General features: G+C 44.7%; 1 protein-coding gene across 1 annotated transcript in view; it reads left to right on the forward strand.

Annotated features, from left to right (window-relative positions):
• The first annotated feature begins 2,046 nt into the window (after window positions 1-2,046).
• The window catches only part of LOC118394041 (GDNF family receptor alpha-2-like), an 88,141-nt gene continuing 62,360 nt past the window's right edge, over window positions 2,047-27,827 (forward strand). The window contains exons 1-2 of the mRNA XM_052461314.1: window positions 2,047-2,634; window positions 3,894-4,202. Coding sequence (XP_052317274.1) covers window positions 2,598-2,634; window positions 3,894-4,202 — 346 coding nt within the window. The 5' untranslated portion in view covers window positions 2,047-2,597. The remainder of the gene's footprint in view (window positions 2,635-3,893; window positions 4,203-27,827) is intronic.

A 27,827-nucleotide genomic window follows, 5' to 3' on the forward strand; every position in this document is an offset into this window, starting at 1 on the left:
GTCCAGGATCACGCCAAGGTTCTTAGCGCTCTGGGAGGAGGACACAATGGAGTTGTCAACCGTGATGGCGAGATCATGGAACGGGCAGTCCTTCCCGGGAGGAAGAGCAGCTCCGTCTTGCCGAGGTTCAGCTTGAGGTGGTGATCCGTCATCCACACTGATATGTCTGCCAGACATGCAGAGATGCGATTCGCCACCTGGTCATCAGAAGGGGGAAAGGAGAAGATTAATTGTGTGTCGTCTGCATAGCAATGATAGGAGAGACCATGTGAGGTTATGACAGAGCCAAGTGACTTGGTGTATAGCGAGAATAGGAGAGGGCCTAGAACAGAGCCCTGGGGGACACCAGTGGTGAGAGCGCGTGGTGAGGAGACAGATTCTCGCCACGCCACCTGGTAGGAGCGACCTGTCAGGTAGGACGCAATCCAAGCGTGGGCCAACTCGGAGAGGGTGGAGAGGAGGATCTGATGGTTCACAGTATCGAAGGCAGCCGATAGGTCTAGAAGGATGAGAGCAGAGGAGAGAGAGTTAGCTTTAGCAGTGCGGAGCGCCTCCGTGATACAGAGAAGAGCAGTCTCAGTTGAATGACTAGTCTTGAAACCTGACTGATTTGGATCAAGAAGGTCATTCTGAGAGAGATAGCGGGAGAGCTGGCCAAGGACGGCACGTTCAAGAGTTTTGGAGAGAAAAGAAAGAAGGGATACTGGTCTGTAGTTGTTGACATCGGAGGGATCGAGTGTAGGTTTTTTCAGAAGGGGTGCAACTCTCGCTCTCTTGAAGACGGAAGGGACGTAGCCAGCGGTCAGGGATGAGTTGATGAGCGAGGTGAGGTAAGGGAGAAGGTCTCCGGAAATGGTCTGGAGAAGAGAGGAGGGGATAGGGTCAAGCGGGCAGGTTGTTGGGCGGCCGGCCGTCACAAGACGCGAGATTTCATCTGGAGAGAGAGGGGAGAAAGAGGTCAGAGCACAGGGTAGGGCAGTGTGAGCAGAACCAGCGGTGTCGTTTGACTTAGCAAACGAGGATCGGATGTCGTTGACCTTCTTTTCAAAATGGTTGACGAAGTCATCTGCAGAGAGGGAGGAGGGGGGGGAGGGGGAGGAGGATTCAGGAGGGAGGAGAAGGTGGCAAAGAGCTTCCTAGGGTTAGAGGCAGATGCTTTCTGGGATATTAGCCTGCCTGACAGTTTACCATTACTAGGCACTGGCTATGCAGTTTGTCAGTGTGCATGTCTCTAAATAGAGACTTTGTTTTCAAGATTTGTAAAAAAAAAAATACAAAAAAAATGGATGATGGCCAGGGCCTATTTAAGCAATGAAGCACAACCAAGTCATATCTTTGAAAGACTTGAAAATTCGAATATTTAGAAAAATGGAGCATCAACGTTTACTTCATGGCATCCTTGGCATTGGCACAATACAATACATTGTGTCCCTTAACCCTCTATGTTTGAGAGCAACATTCTAATGTGACATGAAATGAAATTATGGGATATAGCTGAAATGAATGACGCTTTTGTTATCATCTCTGCTATATGACAAGTCTGCATTTCATATATGTTTGACTGGTAGGCCTGCATTAGTTTCATGTGTAGCCCTACACGTTATGCGCTGGCATTGACATAGAAAACGTAGGGTAAAAATGTGATCTCATGAAAGTAGCTGACAAATAAATCAACATTTATTACGCATTTAGCGATGTGAAGGAAAAGGCACATGTCCTGCCTTGACTTTAAAAGAGGACATTCGTTTTATAGTGAATGAGCTAGCAGATTGTGGAAGCACAACATAAAATACTGATTCCCGAAATGTCACAATCCACTGAACATTATTTCCATGTGCAGACTATAAAAGAGTAGACCTAATCGAGCTGTGTCAACAGGAAGATGGACTCTCATAATAATTTGAGAGAAACCATTATTGCAAAGATAGCAGTGTTAATAGTTTTTCAGTAAACGAGTGAGTCAGCATCGCCCTCTTCTGGTTTTCCGAAGCTCATTAAATGAACTCCTGTGATTCCAGAACACTCAAAATGAAGCGCAGAGACTCGCACTAAAGTCAGACGCGCGCGGCTTTTGGAGAGTCAAGTCTGGTCAAGTCTGCATTCACCAGTGACCCTCCTGCGTAGGCTAGTAGCTGTAGTTTCCATAAACCTCCAGAGAAATGTCGATGTGAAAAGTTATTTGACATCAATATCGTTGCCGAATAATTTTCCTTGCATCTCGTTTCAAGCCAGGGAGCTCCGAACTGGATCAGTAGAGCTCTTGATGCGGAGAGATGCCACACTTCATCCGATATGTACAGTTTATACCTGAAATCATTTCTTAAAGGGATTTGAATTCCTTTTCCAAGAGGATTTTGACATTTTATTTTTTTGTGTTTTGAAATTGATGGATTATTGAGACGTGGAAATTGTAAAGCCGAGTTCGGTAATAACTGGAGTTTTTTCAGAGGATATTCAAATTCTCACACTTAGTTACGCCGGAATAAAACATTTGGAAAGGGATTTACAACACGTTTACAAGAGGAAAATAATTCAATTGGATCCCCGCTTTTACAGATTCTTGACTCTGAATCTAAAAAGGCTTTTAATTCGTCGTGATGTGGATTTATTTCTACTTCGTTCTTTTTCTATTAGGTGAGACATTCATATTTTTATGTTTCTTAAGTTTAAAATTAGATAAAACCATTAATTCCATAACATTACATGCGTGTGGATAGTTTAGTAATTGTTCTGAACATAATACATTCAGTAGCCTCTTTCATTTAATGCTATTTCGACTATAGCCTACTCATTATGAAATCAATCTTACATTTTAGCGTCATTAAATAAATTACATTGACATTATTTCCGTAATTACCCATAGAGTGCATGTTAGAGTTTATTAGGTGCAACATTTTACCTACTCCAAATAGTTTTTAGAGTAGATATGTATTGTCTCTTGGCATCTCATTCTCATCTGTTTATTTGATTAAGATTGAGATAGTCAAATAACCCACATAAAATGAATGAATAGCCTAAACATGATGATGATGATGAGGATGATGATGATGAGGATGATCTGTATGTGGTAGAAGATGTTCAATTTATCTGTTAGGATAATGGTTATTTGCATAATTTAGTTTTACTGCATACTCCCTCTACTTTATTGCAAAGTCTCTAGCAATATCCCCCCTCAGCAGTTTGCAGGTTTGAACGAACTGAAGGTTTTGCTCATATCATTCATTCCACCTATATTGGAGTTGGTGTTTGTCTACTCCATTCAAGAGATAAGCCTTTATTTTGCCTTCAATAGTTTGGTTTTATTGATTTGACTGTCATGTACAGTAACAATATGGTACAACGTTAATATTCCCAAGGTAAGTGCATTGAGATCAATGACCATGAAGCATAACAGATAATTGACTGAAGAATATCTCATAACTAGGGGATGTGCCAAATGTGTGTGTGCTATGAACTTATATTGACTTGTCAAACAAGTCTAACATATTTGGATCTGTTTCTGGCAGTGGAGGCTGCTGAAGGGTGGACGGCTCATAAAAATGGCTGAAACGGCGCGAATGGAATGGCATCAAACACATGGATGTATTGGATATCATTCCACTTATTCACACTCCAGCCATTACCACAAGCCCCCCACACACACAATTATGGTGCCACCAACTTGTGGATCCTGGGTGTAGTTGTCAAAAATCTTGCATGTGCTAATTCTGTAATATATTAAACACATGGAACAGCTGGGGGTACTCATGGAGAGGTTTTGGAAACACTACCTTACACCATATGAAATGTTTATACAGCACCAGTGGTATCTACAGCAAATCCATCAAATATGTCCATGCATGTGTAACTCTATTCAGTTAGACGAATGAGAGAGCCTCCTTTCTCTCCCTCAGACGGAGTTGCGTACTCCTCGGGCGGTTCCTATTCGGGCCTGGCTGGGATGGGTGCCCATGGCTGGGTGGATTGCGTGAGGGCCAGTGACATGTGCAACCAGAACCCCCAGTGCAGCTCCCGCTACCGGGTGATGCGGCAGTGCCTGGTGGGCAGAGAAAGGGACACCATGCTGGCCAACAGGGAGTGCCAGGCTGCCCTGGAGGTGCTGCTGGTCAGCCCGCTGTATGACTGTCGCTGTAAAAGGGGCATGAAGAAAGAGCTGCAGTGTCTGCAGAGCTACTGGAGCATCCACATGGGCCTGACTGAAGGTGAGACTGAAATCAATTAATTCCTGTTTGTGTCTGGTGCAACACACTCAGCTAGAGAGATACTTACAAATTGAGAACTGCTGTTATGTACAAAGATGACTCTGCTATTATGAATTGTACCTATATCACATTGATAAAAAACAAACATCATCAGATAGTTATCATGCAGGTCTTTGTACAATATGCAGAACATATGGAAAGAATTTCTCATGCATTCTATGCTGTATCTGCTACAGGATATAGTGATACCCTGAAACCCCTGATGAAAAATATATGCTTTCCATTCTCTGTGAAATAATGGAGCAATAATGAAATTACAGCAGCGAGACCTGTTATGAGAGCACTATTGGTTTTCACCACAAGAGTTCCATATTATCATATTATTAGGTTATAAACCCACCGTTCAATGACCTGGAGCCGGCCACTTGCACTGTACAGTGCAAGAGGTAATGTTTCACTTCAACCTTAACCCTTCAAAAGGCTACTTTACATTGTCATAAACGTGGTATGATGAATATCTTAAAACATCCCTGCAGCTGATGTCAAATCAGATCATAAGATCTAATGTAGTCAAAACGTTTGACATTTCATATGCTATTGGGCAGCAGGTAGCCTAGTGGTTAGAGCATTGGACTTGTAACCGAAAAGCTGCAAGATGAAATCCCAGAGCTGACAAGGTAAAAACCTGTTGTTCTGCCCCTGAACAAGGCAGTTAACCCACTGTTCCTAGGCCGTCACTGAAAATAAGAATTTGTTCTTAACTGACTTGCTTAGTTAAATAAAGGTAAAATAAAAATGTCAACCGCAGTTGGAGATGTCAGTCTCTAAGCCTATGCTTTATGATAGAAGGTTAAAGTGGAATGTTAGAACACTGAAGCAGACCTTCTTGAACAGAGTTAACATTTTATGATACATTACGCCTCAGTAAGTTGTTTGGACAAATACAGACCTCCCGTGTGTCCTTCACTGAGGATACTTAACCGAAGAATGCAACTGTCCCATTTAGGCACTGTCCAGGGAGATAAAACGGGCCTTAATGGATGCCAGAGTTCTTACAGTGCAGCTTTAATCTAATCACGATCCATTGTGCAGTCATCCAGGCTTTTGTTAACTGGAAAAAAATCTGTGTATAACATTGTTTTTTTGGAAACAAACACAAGGGCTGATTCCCCACAGACCCTCAAAAACGCTGAAACCCACTTAAAAAATTGTTGTGGACAAAAACCGGAAAAGTTGGGATATTGTAGGAAGAGCACCAGCTGTGAAAGGTTTTCTCAGCAGATAGGGAGATGTCTACGGGCTATGTAGATAAATCCTAAGAGCCCGCCTGTGTTGCTGTTGACTAAAGTGGCAAGTCAATAAGGGACTTTGAGGCAGATTTATTAAAGGCCCATCGCAACCCATTTTTTTCAATATCAAATCATGTCTGGGTAACAATTATGTGCCTTACTGTAATAATTTCCCATTAAAATGCCATACAGTGCATTCGGAAAGTATTCAGACCTTTTCCCTTTTCCACATGTTGTTACGGTACAGCCTTATTCTGAAATGGATTAAATCACATTTTAATTATTTTTTTAATTATTATTTTTTTGATAAATTTGTAAAAATGTCAATCTGTATTTGCTTTGTCATTATGGGGTACTGTGTGTAGATGAGGATAAAAATGGGGCTGTATAACGTAACAAAAATGCAAGGGGTCTGTCTACTTTCCGAATGCACTGTATATATTTTTTCATTGCTTTTCAGCAAAAATAATTTCTCAAATGTATTTTGCTAGGAGTGGTCTGAATGAGGCACCTAATTGGAGAGGCCTAATGTAATGAATGATATGTAACCTTAACTAGCTGTTATTGGCAGAGGTTTGGAACTCTTTGTTATTGGTCAAAACTGAATTTTGACTGCAAGGCCCTTTTAAAGGTTTGTATGTGCTTAATTGCAACAATTGCAGTTCTAGGCATTTTGCATAATGTATTGTAGGCAGGTTTAAGAGTTGAGCACCAAATATGGTTGGAGTATAGTGAAAGAGACAGGAGCAACAGGTATAAATTTCATGCAAGTATAGAATTTAAATATGACAAAACAAAAGCGAAGGTAAAAATCGTTTGTAAGTAGCCTACATGTCCTTGTATGATATTCATCTTCTATTTTGATACAGTATGTGAATTTTCAATAATGAAATGTTCTGAGTGTAATGTAGGGATAAGGGCGTACACTCCTTGTGCAAGGATAATCACACATCCAACCCAGTAGGAGCCTTCACATTGCTAATGAATTTGCTCTTATTTTTGGAATGGGCACTTTGCAATAAGCCGGCCAATTTGCTGTTTTCCAAGGTAATTTGGTGAGTGCTTAGACTGTTTCGCTGTGCATAGGATAGTTTAGGTGGCACACTCAAGGGTGGTGCCGCTGTGAAAAGGACAAGCTTTTGTTGGGCTACTCACGCTCCGTCTTTGGCAGTCGTAAATGTGACCCGTTAATTGAAGTTTTAAAATAAATGCCAGCTGAATTCAATGTGTCAATGTACCTGTCTTTGGCGGGTAATGGCTCGCCTTTTGAATAGGTCCTTCTCACTGTCGGACAACTGGGGTTAAGAGTCTGAATCTACAAAAGGCATGTGTGGGAGCATGCTCTTTACAAACATAAAGGCAGCTGCATTTCTCTTTCGATTGGGCCTTAAACCTCATGGGTTTGAGGCAGTTCCAACCAGTCAGTTAACAGTAAGTCCCATTCCTCACATATCGCTGGTTTGTTCTTTAAATTGAAAGTGATTTGAGCAGATAGCAAAGAGAATTGAAAGACTTTATGTGGGCGGTTTCCTTGCAGTTTAATTAGTAGAACAGACTTCTACAGCAGGAAGAATACGTGAGTCTGTCTCAGGCCATTGGGAGATCTTACATGAAATAACCAAAGAATCCATTTTTTTAAAAATTAATTATTCCCCTCCATTTTTATGAATGCCAGCATTCTTAAAGGTCAGGAGCCGAATTTGTCAGTATTCTATGATAATATCGCTAGGCAGCTAATTTAGAGAGGGGGAAATAGGAACCCTATGCCAGCTTGAGTATGTTATACTGAGGACCCAAGCAGAGTTAAAAGGAGAACACATATTGGGTTACAGAGGTACACAGTGTTCCTCAGTGAACCCATCATTACCATGAGCTATGGTAGTAGTCACTGGCCATTACCTAAGCCATCCACTGTCCTCTGAGGCAATGGGAGTTTGCCTCTGCATGCTGAATGTGTCCTCTATTTTTCCTCATCTGACCACGCTCACTAGGTGGGTGCTTCATCATCCAAGGAAGAAGACCTGTCAATATTTTTCTGGAACAGATCAAAACCTTTTCAGGCCCCCCAAAACTTGTGAAAAGGATCAGTGAAATATGATGACAGTGATGGTTCTCTATGTCCTTTCAAATCCCTCTAATGATTTCCTTTACTATATCTGAAGATCCACCAAACAGTTTTCAATATGACTAAAATGACACCCAGTGTGGCAGCTATTGTTGGGAAATTCTCCACTCTTACCCAGGCAGGAAGAGACAGCCTGTTTTGCCTTCTTAATACGGGCATGTTGGGATTTGGATTTGTCCTGCCACGAAGGTTTTAGGATGATTGAATGTGCATTATTGAAATCATGGGAGTGGACTAGCTATCATAGCCTGTGCAATTTTCTTCTCCACAGATAGTCCTCAACTAACGAGAAATACGGAATCAATATTCTACATTTATGCAAATAGACTAGGCCACCTTTAAACAAATAAGATGAATGACAGCTATTAAAATTGACTTTGCTTCAAGCCATAAGCTGTTTACCAAGACCGGAAAATCCATAGGACGCTTCCATCACCTCAGGAATGTACTCCTATTGATAATGAATACGTTATGGATTTGAGATTCTGTACAGTTTAAAACCCTGAGGCAGTCATCCCCGAATCCACTGAAGAGCAGAATCCCCTACAAGGGAGGCCTGATTGTCTGTGCCACTCTCGCCATGCGCAACACTGTCAGAACAAAGAAAGTCAAATAGTCCTAATTACCACAATAAGTTGTTGCCCTCTGGCAAACAATCGTACACTAAACAGCTGGGTTAGAATTTGTATTACTTGATTAATGCATAATTGATTGGGTGACTGTCAAATAGCATATTTCTTGAAAAACAGAGTGGCATGGCGAATGTGTTGCCAGTGTGAATCTTTTAACCCCCAAGCGAGAGTACAATTACGCTGTATTTGTGCAGTTCTAATTCTGTATGGCATGTGATAACATTGTAAAACACTTTCAAAATTAATTCACTACCTTTGTTCACGCTATCGTTTTATGTTTGACAATATTATTGTTAATTAAGTATTACTTCCTCTTTGACTTACATTAAGATGCACTGTTATTACTACACAACAGTAGAAGGCTTGATCACCAACAATGACGAGACAGCCTGTAGGGAGGAGGTGAGGGCACTCGGAGTGTGGTGTCAGGAAAACAACTTCTCAATCACCGTCAACAAAACAAAGGAGATGATTGGGGACTTCAGGAAACAGCAGAATTCCTCTGAGCACACATCACGGACAAAGTGAACTGTTCCACCCACACAGACAGTGTGGTGAAGAAGGTGCAACAGCACTTCTTCAACCTCAGGAGGCTGAAGAAATTCGAGCTTGTCACCAAAAACCCTCACAAACTTTTACAGATGCAAAATTGAGAGAATCCTGTCGGGCTGTATCACTGCCTGGTACGGCAACCGTATACGCCAACAACCTCCGCACACTGCATCACCGGGGACAAACTACCTGCCCTCCAGGACACCTACAGCACCCATAGTCACAGGAAGGCCAAAAAGATAATCAAGGACAACAACCACCCGAGCCACTGCCTGTTCACCCCGCTATCATCCAGAAGGCGAGGTCAGTACAGGTGCATCAAAGCTGGGACCGAGAGACTGACAAATAGCTTCTATCTCAAGGCCATCAGACTGTTAAACAGCTGTCACTAACACAGACAGGCTGCTGCCTACATATAGACTTGAAATCATTGCCCACTTTAACAAATACGGTTGGGCAAAAAAAGTATTTAGTCAGCCACCAATTGTGCAAGTTCTCCCACTTAAAAAGATTAGAGAGGCCTGTAATTTTCATCATAGGTACAGTTCAACTATGACAGACCAAATGAGAAAAAAATCCAGAACATCACATTGTAGGATTTTTTATGAATTTATTTGCAAATTATGGACCTTGCACAATTGGTGGCTGACTAAATACTTTTTTTGCCCCACTGTAGATTAGTCACTATAATAATGACACTTTAATAATGATGTATACATATCTTGCATTACTCATCCCTTATGTAAATACCCTCTATTGTATCTTGCCTATGCTGCTCGGTCATCGCTCATCCATATATTTATATCTATATATTATTAATCCATCCCTTTAATTAGATTTGTGTGTTTTAGGTAGTTGTTTTAGAATTGTTAGATTACTTGTTAGATATTATTGCACTGTCAGAACTATAAGCACAAGCATTTTGCTACACTCACAATAACATCTGCTAACCATGTGTATGTGACCTATACAATTTTATTTTATTTTATTACTATATGGGGATGAGGCTACATGATTTTTCTACTTGAATGAGAGGCAGGTACACTTTTTTTCTCGGCCACTTGGGTTAAACTGAAACAGTTTGGATCCATCAACTTCCCCACAACTTCTCCACAGTCCCCACAGACACAGAATAGAGCTTCATCATCCATGTAAGATGTCCCGGAGACTGGCCACAACACTTTCGATGCTAGAACATTTGGCTTTGTTTGAAGATTACACTATTTTACAATGTCCAGTTAGGATGGATAAACAGACTTCATGGCAAGTCTCTGGGAAAAATAACCTTTCTCAGTAGTATCAACAGTTTTCAGCTGTGCTAAGATACTTGCTAAAGGGTTTTCTAATGATCAATTAGCCTTTTAAAATTATTAACTTGGATTAGCTAACACAATGTGCATTGGAACACAGGAGTGATGGTTGCTGATAATGGGCCTCTGTATGCCTATGTAGATATTCCATTAAAAATCATCAGTTTCCAGCTACAATAGACATTTACAACATTAACAATGTCTACACTGTATTTCTGATCAATTTGATGTTATTTTAATGGACAAAAACAAGGACATTTCTAAGTGACCCCAAACCCAATGAATGGTAATGTATGTTATACTTGAGCTTTCTTGAATAAGTTCCTCCTGTTGGTACAGTTTTTGTTGCTATCGATCTGTACTGTTAGTCCTTCCATTTCCTTTGTTAATATGGACTCTTTTGACCTAAATTGCTTTTGTTTTAGAAATGACTACTAAATTGTGTGATTTAAAAGTGTCCCATACAATAAGGGGATCTGCTGTACCTATGTTAATTTTTCTGTCCTAGTTAAAAACATGTTATCATCCAATAGGATTTGATTGAATTTCCACCATGAGCCTCCACCATGTATATCTCACTAAGTCAGGATATTTAAGCCTCCATATATCCACTAGTGTCAATATATCCATGATATCCTAGAGGGGTTGAATGAGTCATTTGGAAGCTAGGGATGATAAGGTGGCCACACTTTAGTATGAGAAGCTAGAATTTAGCCCGGATACTGGGGTTAACCCCCCTATTATCTTGTACTGGGGTAGCCTCCTACTAGCCTGGACCCTGGGGTTAACCTTTTAGTAGCCCAGACATTGGGGTTAACCTTCTACTACCCATTGAGGCAGATGGCTTGTTCATAACAAAACCCTTTGATATTGCCAAACACTTTAATAACTTTTCTGTTGACAAGATTAGCTAATTTTGGCATGACATGCAAACAACAAACGCTGAGCCTTCATATTCATGCATATCGGACCAAGTAATGAAACACAAGCACTGTACTTTTGAGTGAAAAACAGAGTTTAAATGTATTTGGCTAAGGTTTACGTAAACTTCTGACTTCAACTCTATTCATTCCTTCTGTCCAGGTGGGTGAGGGCAGTTTGCATTGTGAGGGCAGTTTGCAGTGCAATGGCGATTGCGTTGTCATTGGATCTGTCGGGTGGTAGGCGATTTGAAGAGGGTTGAGTGTGTCGGGGAGGGAGGAGGGGATGTGGTCTTTGACTAGCCTGTCAAAGAACTTCATGGTGACGGATGTGAGTGCTACGGGTCAGTGGTTATTCAGTTCAGTTACTTTCCCATTTTTGAGCACGGGATGATAGTGGACATCTTGAAGCAGGTGGGGATAACACAATGTTAGAAAACACAGCAGCTAGCTGGTCTGCACATGCTCTGAGGGTGCGGCTAGGGATGCCGTCTTGGCCAGCAGCCGCGCGAGGGTTAACATGATTGAATGAAATACATACGTCCTCCGTGGAGACCATAAGCACATAGCCCTTGTTATCTTCAGAACCTTTCCTCTGCAGCTCAGTGTCGTTATGCTCAACCCTTGAAAAAAAGGGCTTTAGCTCATCCAGTAGGGCAGCGTACTGTACTGTTTAACCATACAATTGTCCCTGGTCTCCTTGTCGTGTTTATAAGCAGCATCTCGCTCCTTCAGTTTCCCGACAAGGCTTCCATGAAACCACTGTTTTTGATTTGTGTAAGTTTTGAAAGACACCATCGGTATCACATCATCTATACATTTTTTTATGAATACGGTGACTGAGTCGGTGTATTCATTGATGTTATCCCCAGAGGTGCCCCAGAACATATTCCAGTCCACATGGTCAAAACATTCTTGGAATTCTAATTCGTCAGACCAGCATTGTACTGACCTGACCACCGAAATTTCCCCCTTGAATCTTTGTTTATAGGCAAGGCTGAGAAAAATGGAGTCAGGAGTCGTGGTCAAATTTGCCGAAAGGAGGACCTTATACCCTTGTTAAAAAGGTGTGTAGCAGTGGTCAAGAGTGGAATTTTCATGAGTTGGACAGTCAGTGTTTTAACTTTAATTTAACCATGCATGTCACTTAAGAACACATTCTTATTTTACGATGACGGCCTACCCCAGCCAAACGACGCTGTGCGCCACCCTTTTGGACTCCCGATCACAGCCAGTTGTGATACAACTCGGGATTGAACCAGGGTGTATAATGACACCTCTAGCGCTGAGATGCAGTGGCTTAAACCGCTGCGCCACTTGTAAGCTGCATGTTTATAGTAATTCGGGAGCATGGACCTTTTGTTACAAGTACCCCGCAACAATTAATGCCACCCTCAGGTGCGCAGTCTCCAGTTTGTTCAGGGTCCAATGAAGATCATTGAGAGCATTTTTGATGTTGACTTGGGGAGGGATGTACACAGCTGTGGTGATAATCCCTGAGAACTCTTGGAATGTAAAAAAGGCGATCATTGATGACAAAGTATTCCAAGTCGGAACAGGAGAAGCTCGCAAATTGTGTATCCCCGATTGTACCACTTAGTATTGGTCATGGAGCAGACACCACCACCTTTGTTCTTGACAGAAAGAGCCCGCTTCCTATTCGCTCGATGAACTGTAAAACCCGCTGCTTGTACACCATCAGTTTAGATGTTGAGATAAATCATGTCTCAGAAAAACAGAGTGTGTTGCAGAATCTGATGTCCCTCTGGAAGCCCAGACACTGGAGTTAATATTCTACGAGCCCAGACACTGGAGTTAATATTCTACTAGCCCAGCCACTGGGGTTGACCTTTTACTAGCCCAGACACTGGGGTTAACCTCCTACTAGCCCAGACACTGGGGTTAACCTCCAACTAGCCAAGACACTGGGGTTAGCCTACTACTGTCCCAGACACTGGAGTGCATATTCTACTAACCCAGACACTGGGGTTAATATTCTACTAGGCCAGACACTGGAGTTAATATTCTACTAGCCCAGACACTGGAGTTAATATTCTACTAGCCCAGACACTGGGGTTAATATTCTACTAGCCCAGACACTGGAGTTAATATTCTACTAGCCCAGACACTGGAGTTAATATTCTACTAGCCCAGACACTGGGGTTAATATTCTACTAGCCCAGACACTGGGATTAATATTCTACTAGCCCAGACACTGGAGTTAATATTCTACTAGCCCAGACACTGGGGTTAATATTCTACTAGCCCAGACACTGGAGTTAATATTCTACTAGCCCAGACACTGGGGTTAATATTCTACTAGCCCAGACACTGGAGTTAATATTCTACTAGCCCAGACACTGGAGTTAATATTCTACTAGCCCAGACACTGGGGTTAATATTCTACTAGCCCAGACACCAGACACTGGAGTTAATATTCTACTAGCCCAGACACTGGGGTTAATATTCTACTAGCCCAGACACTGGGGTTAATATTCTACTAGACCAGATACTGGGGTTAATATTCTACTAGCCCAGACACTGGGGTAATATTCTACTAGCCCAGACACTGGGATTAATATTCTACTAGCCCAGACACTGGGGTTAATATTCTACTAGCCCAGACACTGGGGTTAATATTCTACTAGCCCAGACACTGGGGTTAATATTCTACTAGACCAGATACTGGGGTTAATATTCTACTAGCCCAGACACTGGGGTAATATTCTACTAGCCCAGACACTGGGGTTAATATTCTACTAGCCCAGACACTGGGGTTAATATTCTACTAGCCCAGACACTGGGGTTAATATTCTACTAGCCCAGACACTGGGGTTAACCTTCTCCTAGCCCAGACACTGGGGTTAACCTTCTACTAGCACAGCCACTGGGGTTAACCTTCCGCTAGCCCAGACACTTCGGTAAACGTCCTACTAGCCCAGACACTGGGGTTAGCCTCCTAATAGCCCAGACACTGGGGTTAACCTCCTACTAGCCCAGAAACTGGGGTTAGCCTCCTCCTGGCCCAGACACTGGGGTTAGCCTCCTACTGGCCCAGACACTGGAGATAATATTCTACTAGCCCAGACACTGGGGTTAATATTATACTAGCCCAGACACTGGGGTTAATATTCTACTAGCCCAGACACTGGAGTTAATATTCTACTAGCCCAGACACTTCGGTTAACCTCCTACTAGCCCAGACACTGGGGTTAACCTCCTACTAGCCCAGACACTGGGGTTAACCTCCAACTAGCCAAGACACTGGGGTTAGCCTCCTACTGTCCCAGACACTGGAGTGCATATTCTACTAACCCAGACACTGGAGTTAATATTCTACTAGCCCAGACACTGGAGTTAATATTCTACTAGCCCAGACACTGGGGTTAATATTCTACTAGCCCAGACACTGGGATTAATATTCTACTAGCCCAGACACTGGAGTTAATATTCTACTAGCCCAGACACTGGGGTTAATATTCTACTAGCCCAGACACTGGGGTTAATATTCTACTAGACCAGATACTGGGGTTAATATTCTACTAGCCCAGACACTGGGGTAATATTCTACTAGCCCAGACACTGGGGTTAATATTCTACTAGCCCAGACACTGGGGTTAATATTCTACTAGCCCAGACACTGGGGTTAATATTCTACTAGCCCAGACACTGGGGTAATATTCTACTAGCCCAGACACTGGGGTTAATATTCTACTAGCCCAGACACTGGAGTTAATATTCTACTAGCCCAGACACTGGAGTTAATATTCTACTAGCCCAGACACTGTGGTTAATATTTACTAGTCCAGACACTGGAGTTAATATTCTACTAGCCCAGACACTGGGGTTAATATTCTACTAGCCCAGACACTGGAGTTAATATTCTACTAGCCCAGACACTGGGGTTAATATTCTACTAGCCCAGACACTGGGGTTAATATTCTACTAGCCCAGCCACTGTTAATATTCTACTAGCTCAAACACTGGGGTTAACCTTCTCCTAGCCCAGCCACTGGGGTTAACCTTCTCCAAGTCCAGCCACTGGGGTTAAACTTTTACTAGCCCAGCCACTGCGGTTAGCCTCCTACTAGCCCAGACACTGGGGTTAGCCTCCTACTAGCCCAGACACTGGGGTTAACCCCCGACTAGCCAAGACACTGGAGATAGCCTCCTACTGGCCCAGACACTGGGGTTAACCTCCTACTAGCCCAGAAACTGGGGTTAGCCTCCTTCTGGCCCAGACACTAGGGTTAGCCTCCTACTGGCCCAGACACTGGAGATAATATTCTTCTAGCCCAGACACTGGGGTTAATATTCTACTAGCCCAGCCACTGTTAATATTCTACTAGCCCAGACACTGGGGTTAATATTCTACTAGCCCAGACACTGGGGTTAATATTCTACTAGCCCAGACACTGGGGTTAATATTCTACTAGCCCAGACACTGGGGTTAATATTCTACTAGCCCATACACTGGGGTTAATATTCTACTAGCCCAGACACTGGGGTTAATATTCTACTAGCCCTGACACTGGAGTTAATATTCTACTAGCCCAGACACTGGAGTTAAGATTCTACGAGCCCAGACACTGGAGATAATATTCTACAAGCCCAGACACTGGGGTTAACCTTCTACTAGCCCAGACACTGGGGTTAATATTATCCTAGCCCAGCCACTGGGGTTAATATTCTACTAGCCCAGACACTGGAGTTAATATACTACTAGCCCAGACACTGGGGTTAATATTATACTAGCCCTGACACTGGAGTTAATATTCTACTAGCCCAGACACTGGGGTTAATATTCTACTAGCCCAGACACTGGAGATAATATTCTACTAGCCCAGACACTGGGGTTAATATTCTACTAGCCCAGCTACTGGGGTTAACCTTCTACTAGCCCAGACACTGGGGTTAACCTTCTCCTAGCCCAGCCACTGGGGTTAACCTTTTACTAGCCCAGACACTGGGGTTAACCTTCTCCTAGCCTAGCCACTGGGGTTAACCTTCTCCTAGCCCAGCCACTGGGGTTAGCCTCCTACTAGCCCAGACACTGGGGTTAACCCCCGACTAGCCAAGACACTGGGGATAGCCTCCTACTGGCCCAGACACTGGGGCTAACCTCCTACTAGCCCAGAAACTGGGGTTAGCCTCCTACTAGCCCAGACACTGGGGTTAATATTCTACTAGCCCAGACACTGGAGTTAATATTCTACTAGCCCAGACACTGGAGTTAATATTCTACTAACCCAGCCACTGTTAATATTCTACTAGCCCAGACACTGGGGTTAATATTCTACTAGCCCAGACACTGGAGTTAATATTCTACTAGCCCAGACACTGGAATTAAGATTCTACGAGCCCAGACACTGGAGATAATATTCTACTAGCCGAGACACTGGGGTTAATATTCTACTAGCCCAGCTACTGGGGTTAATATTCTACAAACCCAGACACTGGGGTTAACCTTCTACTAGCCCAGACACTGGGGTTAATATTATCCTAGCCCAGCCACTGGGGTTAATATTCTACTAGCCCAGACACTGGAGTTAATATACTACTAGCCCAGACACTGGGGTTAATATTATACTAGCCCTGACACTGGAGTTAATATTCTACTAGCCCAGACACTGGAGTTAATATTCTACGAGCCCAGACACTGGAGATAATATTCTACTAGCCCAGACACTGGGGTTAATATTCTACTAGCCCAGCTACTGGGGTTAACCTTCTACTAGCCCAGACACTGGGGTTAACCTTCTCCTAGCACAGCCACAGGGGTTAACATTTTACTAGCCCAGACACTGGGGTTAACCTTCTCCTAGCCCAGCCACTGGGGTTAACCTTTTACTAGCCCAGCCACTGGGGTTAACCTTCTCCTAGCCCAGCCACTGGGGTTAACCTTCTACTCGCCCAGCCACTGGGGTTAACCTTCAGCTTGCCCAGACACTTCGGTTAACCTCCTACTGGCCCAGACACTGGAGATAATATTCTACTAGCCCAGACACTGGGGTTAATATTCTACTAGCCCAGACACTGGAGTTAATATTCTACTAGCCCAGACACTGGGGTTAACCTCCTACTAGCCCAGACACTGGGGTTAACCTCCAACTAGCCAAGACACTGGGGTTAGCCTCCTACTGTCCCAGACACTGGAGTGCATATTCTACTAACCCAGACACTGGAGTTAATATTCTACTAGCCCAGACACTGGAGTTAATATTCTACTAGCCCAGACACTGGGGTTAATATTCTACTAGCCCAGACACTGGGATTAATATTCTACTAGCCCAGACACTGGAGTTAATATTCTACTAGCCCAGACACTGGGGTTAATATTCTACTAGCCCAGACACTGGGGTTAATATTCTACTAGACCAGATACTGGGGTTAATATTCTACTAGCCCAGACACTGGGGTAATATTCTACTAGCCCAGACACTGGGGTTTAAATTCTACTAGCCCAGACACTGGGGTTAATATTCTACTAGCCCAGACACTGGGGTTAATATTCTACTAGCCCAGACACTGGGGTAATATTCTACTAGCCCAGACACTGGGGTTAATATTCTACTAGCCCAGACACTGGAGTTAATATTCTACTAGCCCAGACACTGGAGTTAATATTCTACTAGCCCAGACACTGTGGTTAATATTTACTAGTCCAGACACTGGAGTTAATATTTTACTAGCCCAGACACTGGGGTTAATATTCTACTAGCCCAGACACTGGAGTTAATATTCTACTAGCCCAGACACTGGGGTTAATATTCTACTAGCCCAGACACTGGGGTTAATATTCTACTAGCCCAGCCACTGTTAATATTCTACTAGCTCAAACACTGGGGTTAACCTTCTCCTAGCCCAGCCACTGGGGTTAACCTTCTCCAAGTCCAGCCACTGGGGTTAAACTTTTACTAGCCCAGCCACTGCGGTTAGCCTCCTACTAGCCCAGACACTGGGGTTAGCCTCCTACTAGCCCAGACACTGGGGTTAACCCCGACTAGCCAAGACACTGGAGATAGCCTCCTACTGGCCCAGACACTGGGGTTAACCTCCTACTAGCCCAGAAACTGGGATTAGCCTAATTCTGGCCCAGACACTAGGGTTAGCCTCCTACTGGCCCAGACACTGGAGATAATATTCTACTAGCCCAGACACTGGGGTTAATATTCTACTAGCCCAGCCACTGTTAATATTCTACTAGCCCAGACACTGGGGTTAATATTCTACTAGCCCAGACACTGGGGTTAATATTCTACTAGCCCAGACACTGGGGTTAATATTCTACTAGCCCAGACACTGGGGTTAATATTCTACTAGCCCATACACTGGGGTTAATATTCTACTAGCCCAGACACTGGGGTTAATATTCTACTAGCCCTGACACTGGAGTTAATATTCTACTAGCCCAGACACTGGAGTTAAGATTCTACGAGCCCAGACACTGGAGATAATATTCTACAAGCCCAGACACTGGGGTTAACCTTCTACTAGCCCAGACACTGGGGTTAATATTATCCTAGCCCAGCCACTGGGGTTAATATTCTACTAGCCCAGACACTGGAGTTAATATACTACTAGCCCAGACACTGGGGTTAATATTATACTAGCCCTGACACTGGAGTTAATATTCTACTAGCCCAGACACTGGAGTTAATATTCTACGAGCCCAGACACTGGAGATAATATTCTACTAGCCCAGACACTGGGGTTAATATTCTACTAGCCCAGCTACTGGGGTTAACCTTCTACTAGCCCAGACACTGGGGTTAACCTTCTCCTAGCCCAGCCACTGGGGTTAACCTTTTACTAGCCCAGACACTGGGGTTAACCTTCTCCTAGCCTAGCCACTGGGGTTAACCTTCTCCTAGCCCAGCCACTGGGGTTAGCCTCCTACTAGCCCAGACACTGGGGTTAACCCCCGACTAGCCAAGACACTGGGGATAGCCTCCTACTGGCCCAGACACTGGGGCTAACCTCCTACTAGCCCAGAAACTGGGGTTAGCCTCCTACTAGCCCAGACACTGGGGTTAATATTCTACTAGCCCAGACACTGGAGTTAATATTCTACTAGCCCAGACACTGGAGTTAATATTCTACTAACCCAGCCACTGTTAATATTCTACTAGCCCAGACACTGGGGTTAATATTCTACTAGCCCAGACACTGGAGTTAATATTCTACTAGCCCAGACACTGGAATTAAGATTCTACGAGCCCAGACACTGGAGATAATATTCTACTAGCCGAGACACTGGGGTTAATATTCTACTAGCCCAGCTACTGGGGTTAATATTCTACTAACCCAGACACTGGGGTTAACCTTCTACTAGCCCAGACACTGGGGTTAATATTATCCTAGCCCAGCCACTGGGGTTAATATTCTACTAGCCCAGACACTGGAGTTAATATACTACTAGCCCAGACACTGGGGTTAATATTATACTAGCCCTGACACTGGAGTTAATATTCTACTAGCCCAGACACTGGAGTTAACATTCTACGAGCCCAGACACTGGAGATAATTTTCTACTAGCCCAGACACTGGGGTTAATATTCTACTAGCCCAGCTACTGGGGTTAACCTTCTACTAGCCCAGACACTGGGGTTAACCTTCTCCTAGCACAGCCACAGGGGTTAACCTTTTACTAGCCCAGACACTGGGGTTAACCTTCTCCTAGCCCAGCCACTGGGGTTAACCTTTTACTAGCCCAGCCACTGGGGTTAACCTTCTCCTAGCCCAGCCACTGGGGTTAACCTTCTACTCGCCCAGCCACTGGGGTTAACCTTCAGCTTGCCCAGACACTTCAGTTAACCTCCTACTGGCCCAGACACTGGAGATAATATTCTACTAGCCCAGACACTGGGGTTAATATTCTACTAGCCCAGACACTGGAGTTAATATTCTACTAGCCCAGACACTGGAGTTAATATTCTACTAGCCCAGCCACTGTTAATATTCTACTAGCCCAGACACTGGGGTTAATATTCTACTAGCCCAGACACTGGAGTTAATATTCTACTAGCCCAGACACTGGAGTTAAGATTCTACGAGCCCAGACACTGGAGATAATATTCTACTAGCCGAGACACTGGGGTTAATATTCTACTAGCCCAGCTACTGGGGTTAATATTCTACTAACCCAGACACTGGGGTTAACCTTCTACTAGCCCAGACACTGGGGTTAATATTATCCTAGCCCAGCCACTGGGGTTAATATTCTACTAGCCCAGACACTGGAGTTAATATACTACTAGCCCAGACACTGAGTTAATATTATACTAGCCCTAACACTGGAGTTAATATTCTACTAGCCCAGACACTGGAGTTAATATTCTACGAGCCCAGACACTGGAGATAATATTCTACTAGCCCAGACACTGAGGTTAATATTCTACTAGCCCAGCTACTGGGGTTAACCTTCTACTAGCCCAGACACTGGGGTTAACCTTCTCCTAGCCCAGCCACTGGGGTTAACCTTTTACTAGCCCAGACACTGGGGTTAACCTTCTCCTAGCCCAGCCACTGGGGTTAACCTTTTACTAGCCCAGCCACTGGGGTTAACCTTCTCCTAGCCCAGCCACTGGGGTTAACCTTCTCCTAGCCCAGACACTGGGGTTAACCTTCTACTCGCCCAGCCACTGGGGTTAACCTTCAGCTTGCCCAGACACTTCGGTTAACCTCCTACTAGCCCAGACACTGGGGTTAGCCCCCTACTAGCCAAGACACTGGGGATAGCCTCCTACTGGCCCAGACACTGGGGTTAACCTCCTACTAGCCCAGAAACTGGGGTTAGCCTCCTTCTGGCCCAGACACTGGGGTTAATATTCTACTAGCCCAGACACTGGAGTTAATATTCTACTAGCCCAGACACTGGAGTTAATATTCTACTAGCCCAGACACTGTGGTTAATATTCTACTAGTCCAGACACTGGAGTTAATATTCTACTAGCCCCGACACTGGGGTTAATATTCTACTAGCCCAGCCACTGTTAATATTCTACTAGCCCAGACACTGGGGTTAACCTTCTCCTAGCCCAGCCACTAGGGTTAACCTTCTCCAAGTACAGCCACTGGGGTTAACCTTTTACTAGCCCAGACACTGGGGTTAACCCCCGACTAGCCAAGACACTGGGGTTAGCCTCCTTCTGGCCCAGACACTAGGGTTAGCCTCCTACTGGCCCAGACACTGGAGATAATATTCTACTAGCCCAGACACTGGGGTTAATATTCTACTAGCCCAGACACTGGAGTTAATGTTCTACTAGCCCAGAGACTAGAGTTAATAATCTACTAGCCCAGACACTGGAGTTAATATTCTACTAGCCCAGACACTGGAGTTAATATTCTACTAGCCCAGACACTGGGGTTAATATTCTACTAGCCCAGACACTGGAGTTAATATTCTACTAGCCCAGCCACTGGGGTTAATATTCTACTAGCCCAGCCACTGGGGTTAATATTCTACTAGCCCAGCCACTGGGGTTAATATTCTACTAGCCCAGACACTGGGGTTAATATTCTACTAGCCCAGACACTGGGGTTAATATTCTACTAGCCCAGACACTGAGGTTAATATTCTACTAGCCCAGACACTGGGGTTAATATTCTACTAGCCCAGACACTGGGGTTAACCTTCTCCTAGCCCAGCCACTGGGGTTAACATTCTCCTAGCCCAGCCACTGGGGTTAACCTTTACTAGCCCAGACACTGGGGTTAACCCCTACTAGCCAAGACACTGGGGATAGCCTCCTACTGGCCCAGACACTGGGGTTAACCTCCTACTAGCCCAGAAACTGGGGTTATCCTCCTTCTGGCCCAGACACTGGGGTTAGCCTCCTACTGGCCCAGACACTGGAGATACTATTCTACTAGCCCAGACACTGGGGTTAATATTCTACTAGCCCAGACACTGGAGTTAATATTCTACTAGCCCAGACACTGGAGTTAATATTCTACTAGCCCAGACACTGGAGTTAATATTCTACTAGCCCAGACACTGGGGTTAATATTCTACTAGCCCAGACACTGGGGTTAATATTCTACTAGCCCCACTGGGGTTAATAGAGCCCAGACACTGGGGTTAATATTCTACTAGCCCAGCCACTGTTAATATTCCACTAGCCCAGACACTGGGGTTAATATTCGACAAGCCCAGACACTGGGGTTAATATTCTACTAGCCCAGACACTGGAGATAATATTCTACTAGCCCAGCCACTGTTAATATTCCACTAGCCCAGACACTGGGGTTAATATTCGACAAGCCCAGACACTGGGGTTAATATTCTACTAGCCCAGACACTGGGGTTAATATTCTACTAGCCCAGCCACTGTTAATATTCCACTAGCCCAGACACTGGGGTTAATATTCGACAAGCCCAGACACTGGGGTTAATATTCTACTAGCCCAGACACTGGAGATAATATTCTACTAGCCCAGACACTGGGGTTAATATTCTACTAGCCCAGACACTGGGGTTAATATTCTACTAGCCCAGACACTGGGGTTAACCTTCTCCTAGCCCAGCCACTGGGGTTAACCTTCTCCTAGCCCAGACACTGGGGTTAACCTTCTACTAGCCCAGCCACTGGGGTTAACCTTCCGCTAGCCCAGACACTGCGGTTAACCTCCTACTAGCCCAGACACTGGAGTTAATATTCTACTAGCCCAGACACTGGGGTTAATATTCTACTAGCCCAGACACTGGGGTTAATATTCTACTAGCCCAGACACTGGAGTTAATATTCTACTAGCCCAGACACTGGGGTTAATATTCTACTAGCCCAGACACTGGGGTTAATATTCTACTAGACCAGATACTGGGGTTAATATTCTACTAGCCCAGACACTGGAGTTAATATTCTACTAGCCCAGACACTGGGGTTAATATTCTACTAGCCCAGACACTGGGGTTAATATTCTACTAGACCAGATACTGGGGTTAATATTCTACTAGCCCAGACACTGGGGTAATATTCTACTAGCCCAGACACTGGGGTTAATATTCTACTAGCCCAGACACTGGGGTTAATATTCTACTAGCCCAGACACTGGGGTTAACCTCCTACTAGCCCAGACACTGGGGTTAACCTCCAACTAGCCAAGACACTGGGGTTAGCCTCCTACTGTCCCAGACACTGGAGTGCATATTCTACTAACCCAGACACTGGAGTTAATATTCTACTAGCCCAGACACTGGAGTTAATATTCTACTAGCCCAGACACTGGGGTTAATATTCTACTAGCCCAGACACTGGGATTAATATTCTACTAGCCCAGACACTGGAGTTAATATTCTACTAGCCCAGACACTGGGGTTAATATTCTACTAGCCCAGACACTGGGGTTAATATTCTACTAGACCAGATACTGGGGTTAATATTCTACTAGCCCAGACACTGGGGTAATATTCTACTAGCCCAGACACTGGGGTTAATATTCTACTAGCCCAGACACTGGGGTTAATATTCTACTAGCCCAGACACTGGGGTTAATATTCTACTAGCCCAGACACTGGGGTAATATTCTACTAGCCCAGACACTGGGGTTAATATTCTACTAGCCCAGACACTGGAGTTAATATTCTACTAGCCCAGACACTGGAGTTAATATTCTACTAGCCCAGACACTGTGGTTAATATTTACTAGTCCAGACACTGGAGTTAATATTCTACTAGCCCAGACACTGGGGTTAATATTCTACTAGCCCAGACACTGGAGTTAATATTCTACTAGCCCAGACACTGGGGTTAATATTCTACTAGCCCAGACACTGGGGTTAATATTCTACTAGCCCAGCCACTGTTAATATTCTACTAGTTCAAACACTGGGGTTAACCTTCTCCTAGCCCAGCCACTGGGGTTAACCTTCTCCAAGTCCAGCCACTGGGGTTAAACTTTTACTAGCCCAGCCACTGCGGTTAGCCTCCTACTAGCCCAGACACTGGGGTTAGCCTCCTACTAGCCCAGACACTGGGGTTAACCCCGACTAGCCAAGACACTGGAGATAGCCTCCTACTGGCCCAGACACTGGGGTTAACCTCCTACTAGCCCAGAAACTGGGGTTAGCCTCCTTCTGGCCCAGACACTAGGGTTAGCCTCCTACTGGCCCAGACACTGGAGATAATATTCTACTAGCCCAGACACTGGCGTTAATATTCTACTAGCCCAGCCACTGTTAATATTCTACTAGCCCAGACACTGGGGCTAATATTCTACTAGCCCAGACACTGGGGTTAATATTCTACTAGCCCAGACACTGGGGTTAATATTCTACTAGCCCAGACACTGGGGTTAATATTCTACTAGCCCAGACACTGGAGTTAATATTCTACTAGCCCAGACACTGGAATTAAGATTCTACGAGCCCAGACACTGGAGATAATATTCTACTAGCCGAGACACTGGGGTTAATATTCTACTAGCCCAGCTACTGGGGTTAATATTCTACTAACCCAGACACTGGGGTTAACCTTCTACTAGCCCAGACACTGGGGTTAATATTATCCTAGCCCAGCCACTGGGGTTAATATTCTACTAGCCCAGACACTGGAGTTAATATACTACTAGCCCAGACACTGGGGTTAATATTATACTAGCCCTGACACTGGAGTTAATATTCTACTAGCCCAGACACTGGAGTTAATATTCTACGAGCCCAGACACTGGAGATAATATTCTACTAGCCCAGACACTGGGGTTAATATTCTACTAGCCCAGCTACTGGGGTTAACCTTCTACTAGCCCAGACACTGGGGTTAACCTTCTCCTAGCACAGCCACAGGGGTTAACCTTTTACTAGCCCAGACACTGGGGTTAACCTTCTCCTAGCCCAGCCACTGGGGTTAACCTTTTACTAGCCCAGCCACTGGGGTTAACCTTCTCCTAGCCCAGCCACTGGGGTTAACCTTCTACTCGCCCAGCCACTGGGGTTAACCTTCAGCTTGCCCAGACACTTCGGTTAACCTCCTACTGGCCCAGACACTGGAGATAATATTCTACTAGCCCAGACACTGGGGTTAATATTCTACTAGCCCAGACACTGGAGTTAATATTCTACTAGCCCAGACACTGGAGTTAATATTCTACTAGCCCAGCCACTGTTAATATTCTACTAGCCCAGACACTGGGGTTAATATTCTACTAGCCCAGACACTGGAGTTAATATTCTACTAGCCCAGACACTGGAGTTAAGATTCTACGAGCCCAGACACTGGAGATAATATTCTACTAGCCCAGACACTGGGGTTAATATTCTACTAGCCCAGCTACTGGGGTTAATATTCTACTAACCCAGACACTGGGGTTAACCTTCTACTAGCCCAGCCACTGGGGTTAATATTATCCTAGCCCAGCCACTGGGGTTAATATTCTACTAGCCCAGACACTGGAGTTAATATACTACTAGCCCAGACACTGAGTTAATATTATACTAGCCCTGACACTGGAGTTAATATTCTACTAGCCCAGACACTGGAGTTAATATTCTACGAGCCCAGACACTGGAGATAATATTCTACTAGCCCAGACACTGAGGTTAATATTCTACTAGCCCAGCTACTGGGGTTAACCTTCTACTAGCCCAGACACTGGGGTTAACCTTCTCCTAGCCCAGCCACTGGGGTTAACCTTTTACTAGCCCAGACACTGGGGTTAACCTTCTCCTAGCCCAGCCACTGGGGTTAACCTTTTACTAGCCCAGCCACTGGGGTTAACCTTCTCCTAGCCCAGCCACTGGGGTTAACCTTCTCCTAGCCCAGACACTGGGGTTAACCTTCTACTCGCCCAGCCACTGGGGTTAACCTTCAGCTTGCCCAGACACTTCGGTTAACCTCCTACTAGCCCAGACACTGGGGTTAGCCCCTACTAGCCAAGACACTGGGGATAGCCTCCTACTGGCCCAGACACTGGGGTTAACCTCCTACTAGCCCAGAAACTGGGGTTAGCCTCCTTCTGGCCCAGACACTGGGGTTAATATTCTACTAGCCCAGACACTGGAGTTAATATTCTACTAGCCCAGACACTGGAGTTAATATTCTACTAGCCCAGACACTGTGGTTAATATTCTACTAGTCCAGACACTGGAGTTAATATTCTACTAGCCCCGACACTGGGGTTAATATTCTACTAGCCCAGCCACTGTTAATATTCTACTAGCCCAGACACTGGGGTTAACCTTCTCCTAGCCCAGCCACTAGGGTTAACCTTCTCCAAGTACAGCCACTGGGGTTAACCTTTTACTAGCCCAGACACTGGGGTTAACCCCCGACTAGCCAAGACACTGGGGTTAGCCTCCTTCTGGCCCAGACACTAGGGTTAGCCTCCTACTGGCCCAGACACTGGAGATAATATTCTACTAGCCCAGACACTGGGGTTAATATTCTACTAGCCCAGACACTGGAGTTAATGTTCTACTAGCCCAGAGACTAGAGTTAATAATCTACTAGCCCAGACACTGGAGTTAATATTCTACTAGCCCAGACACTGGAGTTAATATTCTACTAGCCCAGACACTGTGGTTAATATTCTACTAGTCCAGACACTGGAGTTAATATTCTACTAGCCCCGACACTGGGGTTAATATTCTACTAGCCCAGCCACTGTTAATATTCTACTAGCCCAGACACTGGGGTTAACACTTCTCCTAGCCCAGCCACTAGGGTTAACCTTCTCCAAGTACAGCCACTGGGGTTAACCTTTACTAGCCCAGACACTGGGGTTAACCCCGACTAGCCAAGACACTGGGGTTAGCCTCCTTCTGGCCCAGACACTAGGGTTAGCCTCCTACTGGCCCAGACACTGGAGATAATATTCTACTAGCCCAGACACTGGGGTTAATATTCTACTAGCCCAGACACTGGAGTTAATGTTCTACTAGCCCAGAGACTAGAGTTAATAATCTACTAGCCCAGACACTGGAGTTAATATTCTACTAGCCCAGACACTGGAGTTAATATTCTACTAGCCCAGACACTGGGGTTAATATTCTACTAGCCCAGACACTGGAGTTAATATTCTACTAGCCCAGCCACTGGGGTTAATATTCTACTAGCCCAGCCACTGGGGTTAATATTCTACTAGCCCAGCCACTGGGGTTAATATTCTACTAGCCCAGACACTGGGGTTAATATTCTACTAGCCCAGACACTGGGGTTAATATTCTACTAGCCCAGACACTGAGGTTAATATTCTACTAGCCCAGACACTGGGGTTAATATTCTACTAGCCCAGACACTGGGGTTAACCTTCTCCTAGCCCAGCCACTGGGGTTAACATTCTCCTAGCCCAGCCACTGGGGTTAACCTTTTACTAGCCCAGACACTGGGGTTAACCCCCTACTAGCCAAGACACTGGGGATAGCCTCCTACTGGCCCAGACACTGGGGTTAACCTCCTACTAGCCCAGAAACTGGGGTTATCCTCCTTCTGGCCCAGACACTGGGGTTAGCCTCCTACTGGCCCAGACACTGGAGATACTATTCTACTAGCCCAGACACTGGGGTTAATATTCTACTAGCCCAGACACTGGAGTTAATATTCTACTAGCCCAGACACTAGAGTTAATATTCTACTACCCCAGACACTGGAGTTAATATTCTACTAGCCCAGACACTGGAGTTAATATTCTACTAGCCCAGACACTGGGGTTAATATTCTACTAGCCCAGACACTGGGGTTAATATTCTACGAGCCCAGACACTGGGGTTAATATTCTACTAGCCCAGCCACTGTTAATATTCCACTAGCCCAGACACTGGGGTTAATATTCGACAAGCCCAGACACTGGGGTTAA

This window comes from Oncorhynchus keta, chromosome 14 (genome assembly GCF_023373465.1).
Source record: "Oncorhynchus keta strain PuntledgeMale-10-30-2019 chromosome 14, Oket_V2, whole genome shotgun sequence".
NCBI lineage: Eukaryota > Metazoa > Chordata > Actinopteri > Salmoniformes > Salmonidae > Oncorhynchus > Oncorhynchus keta.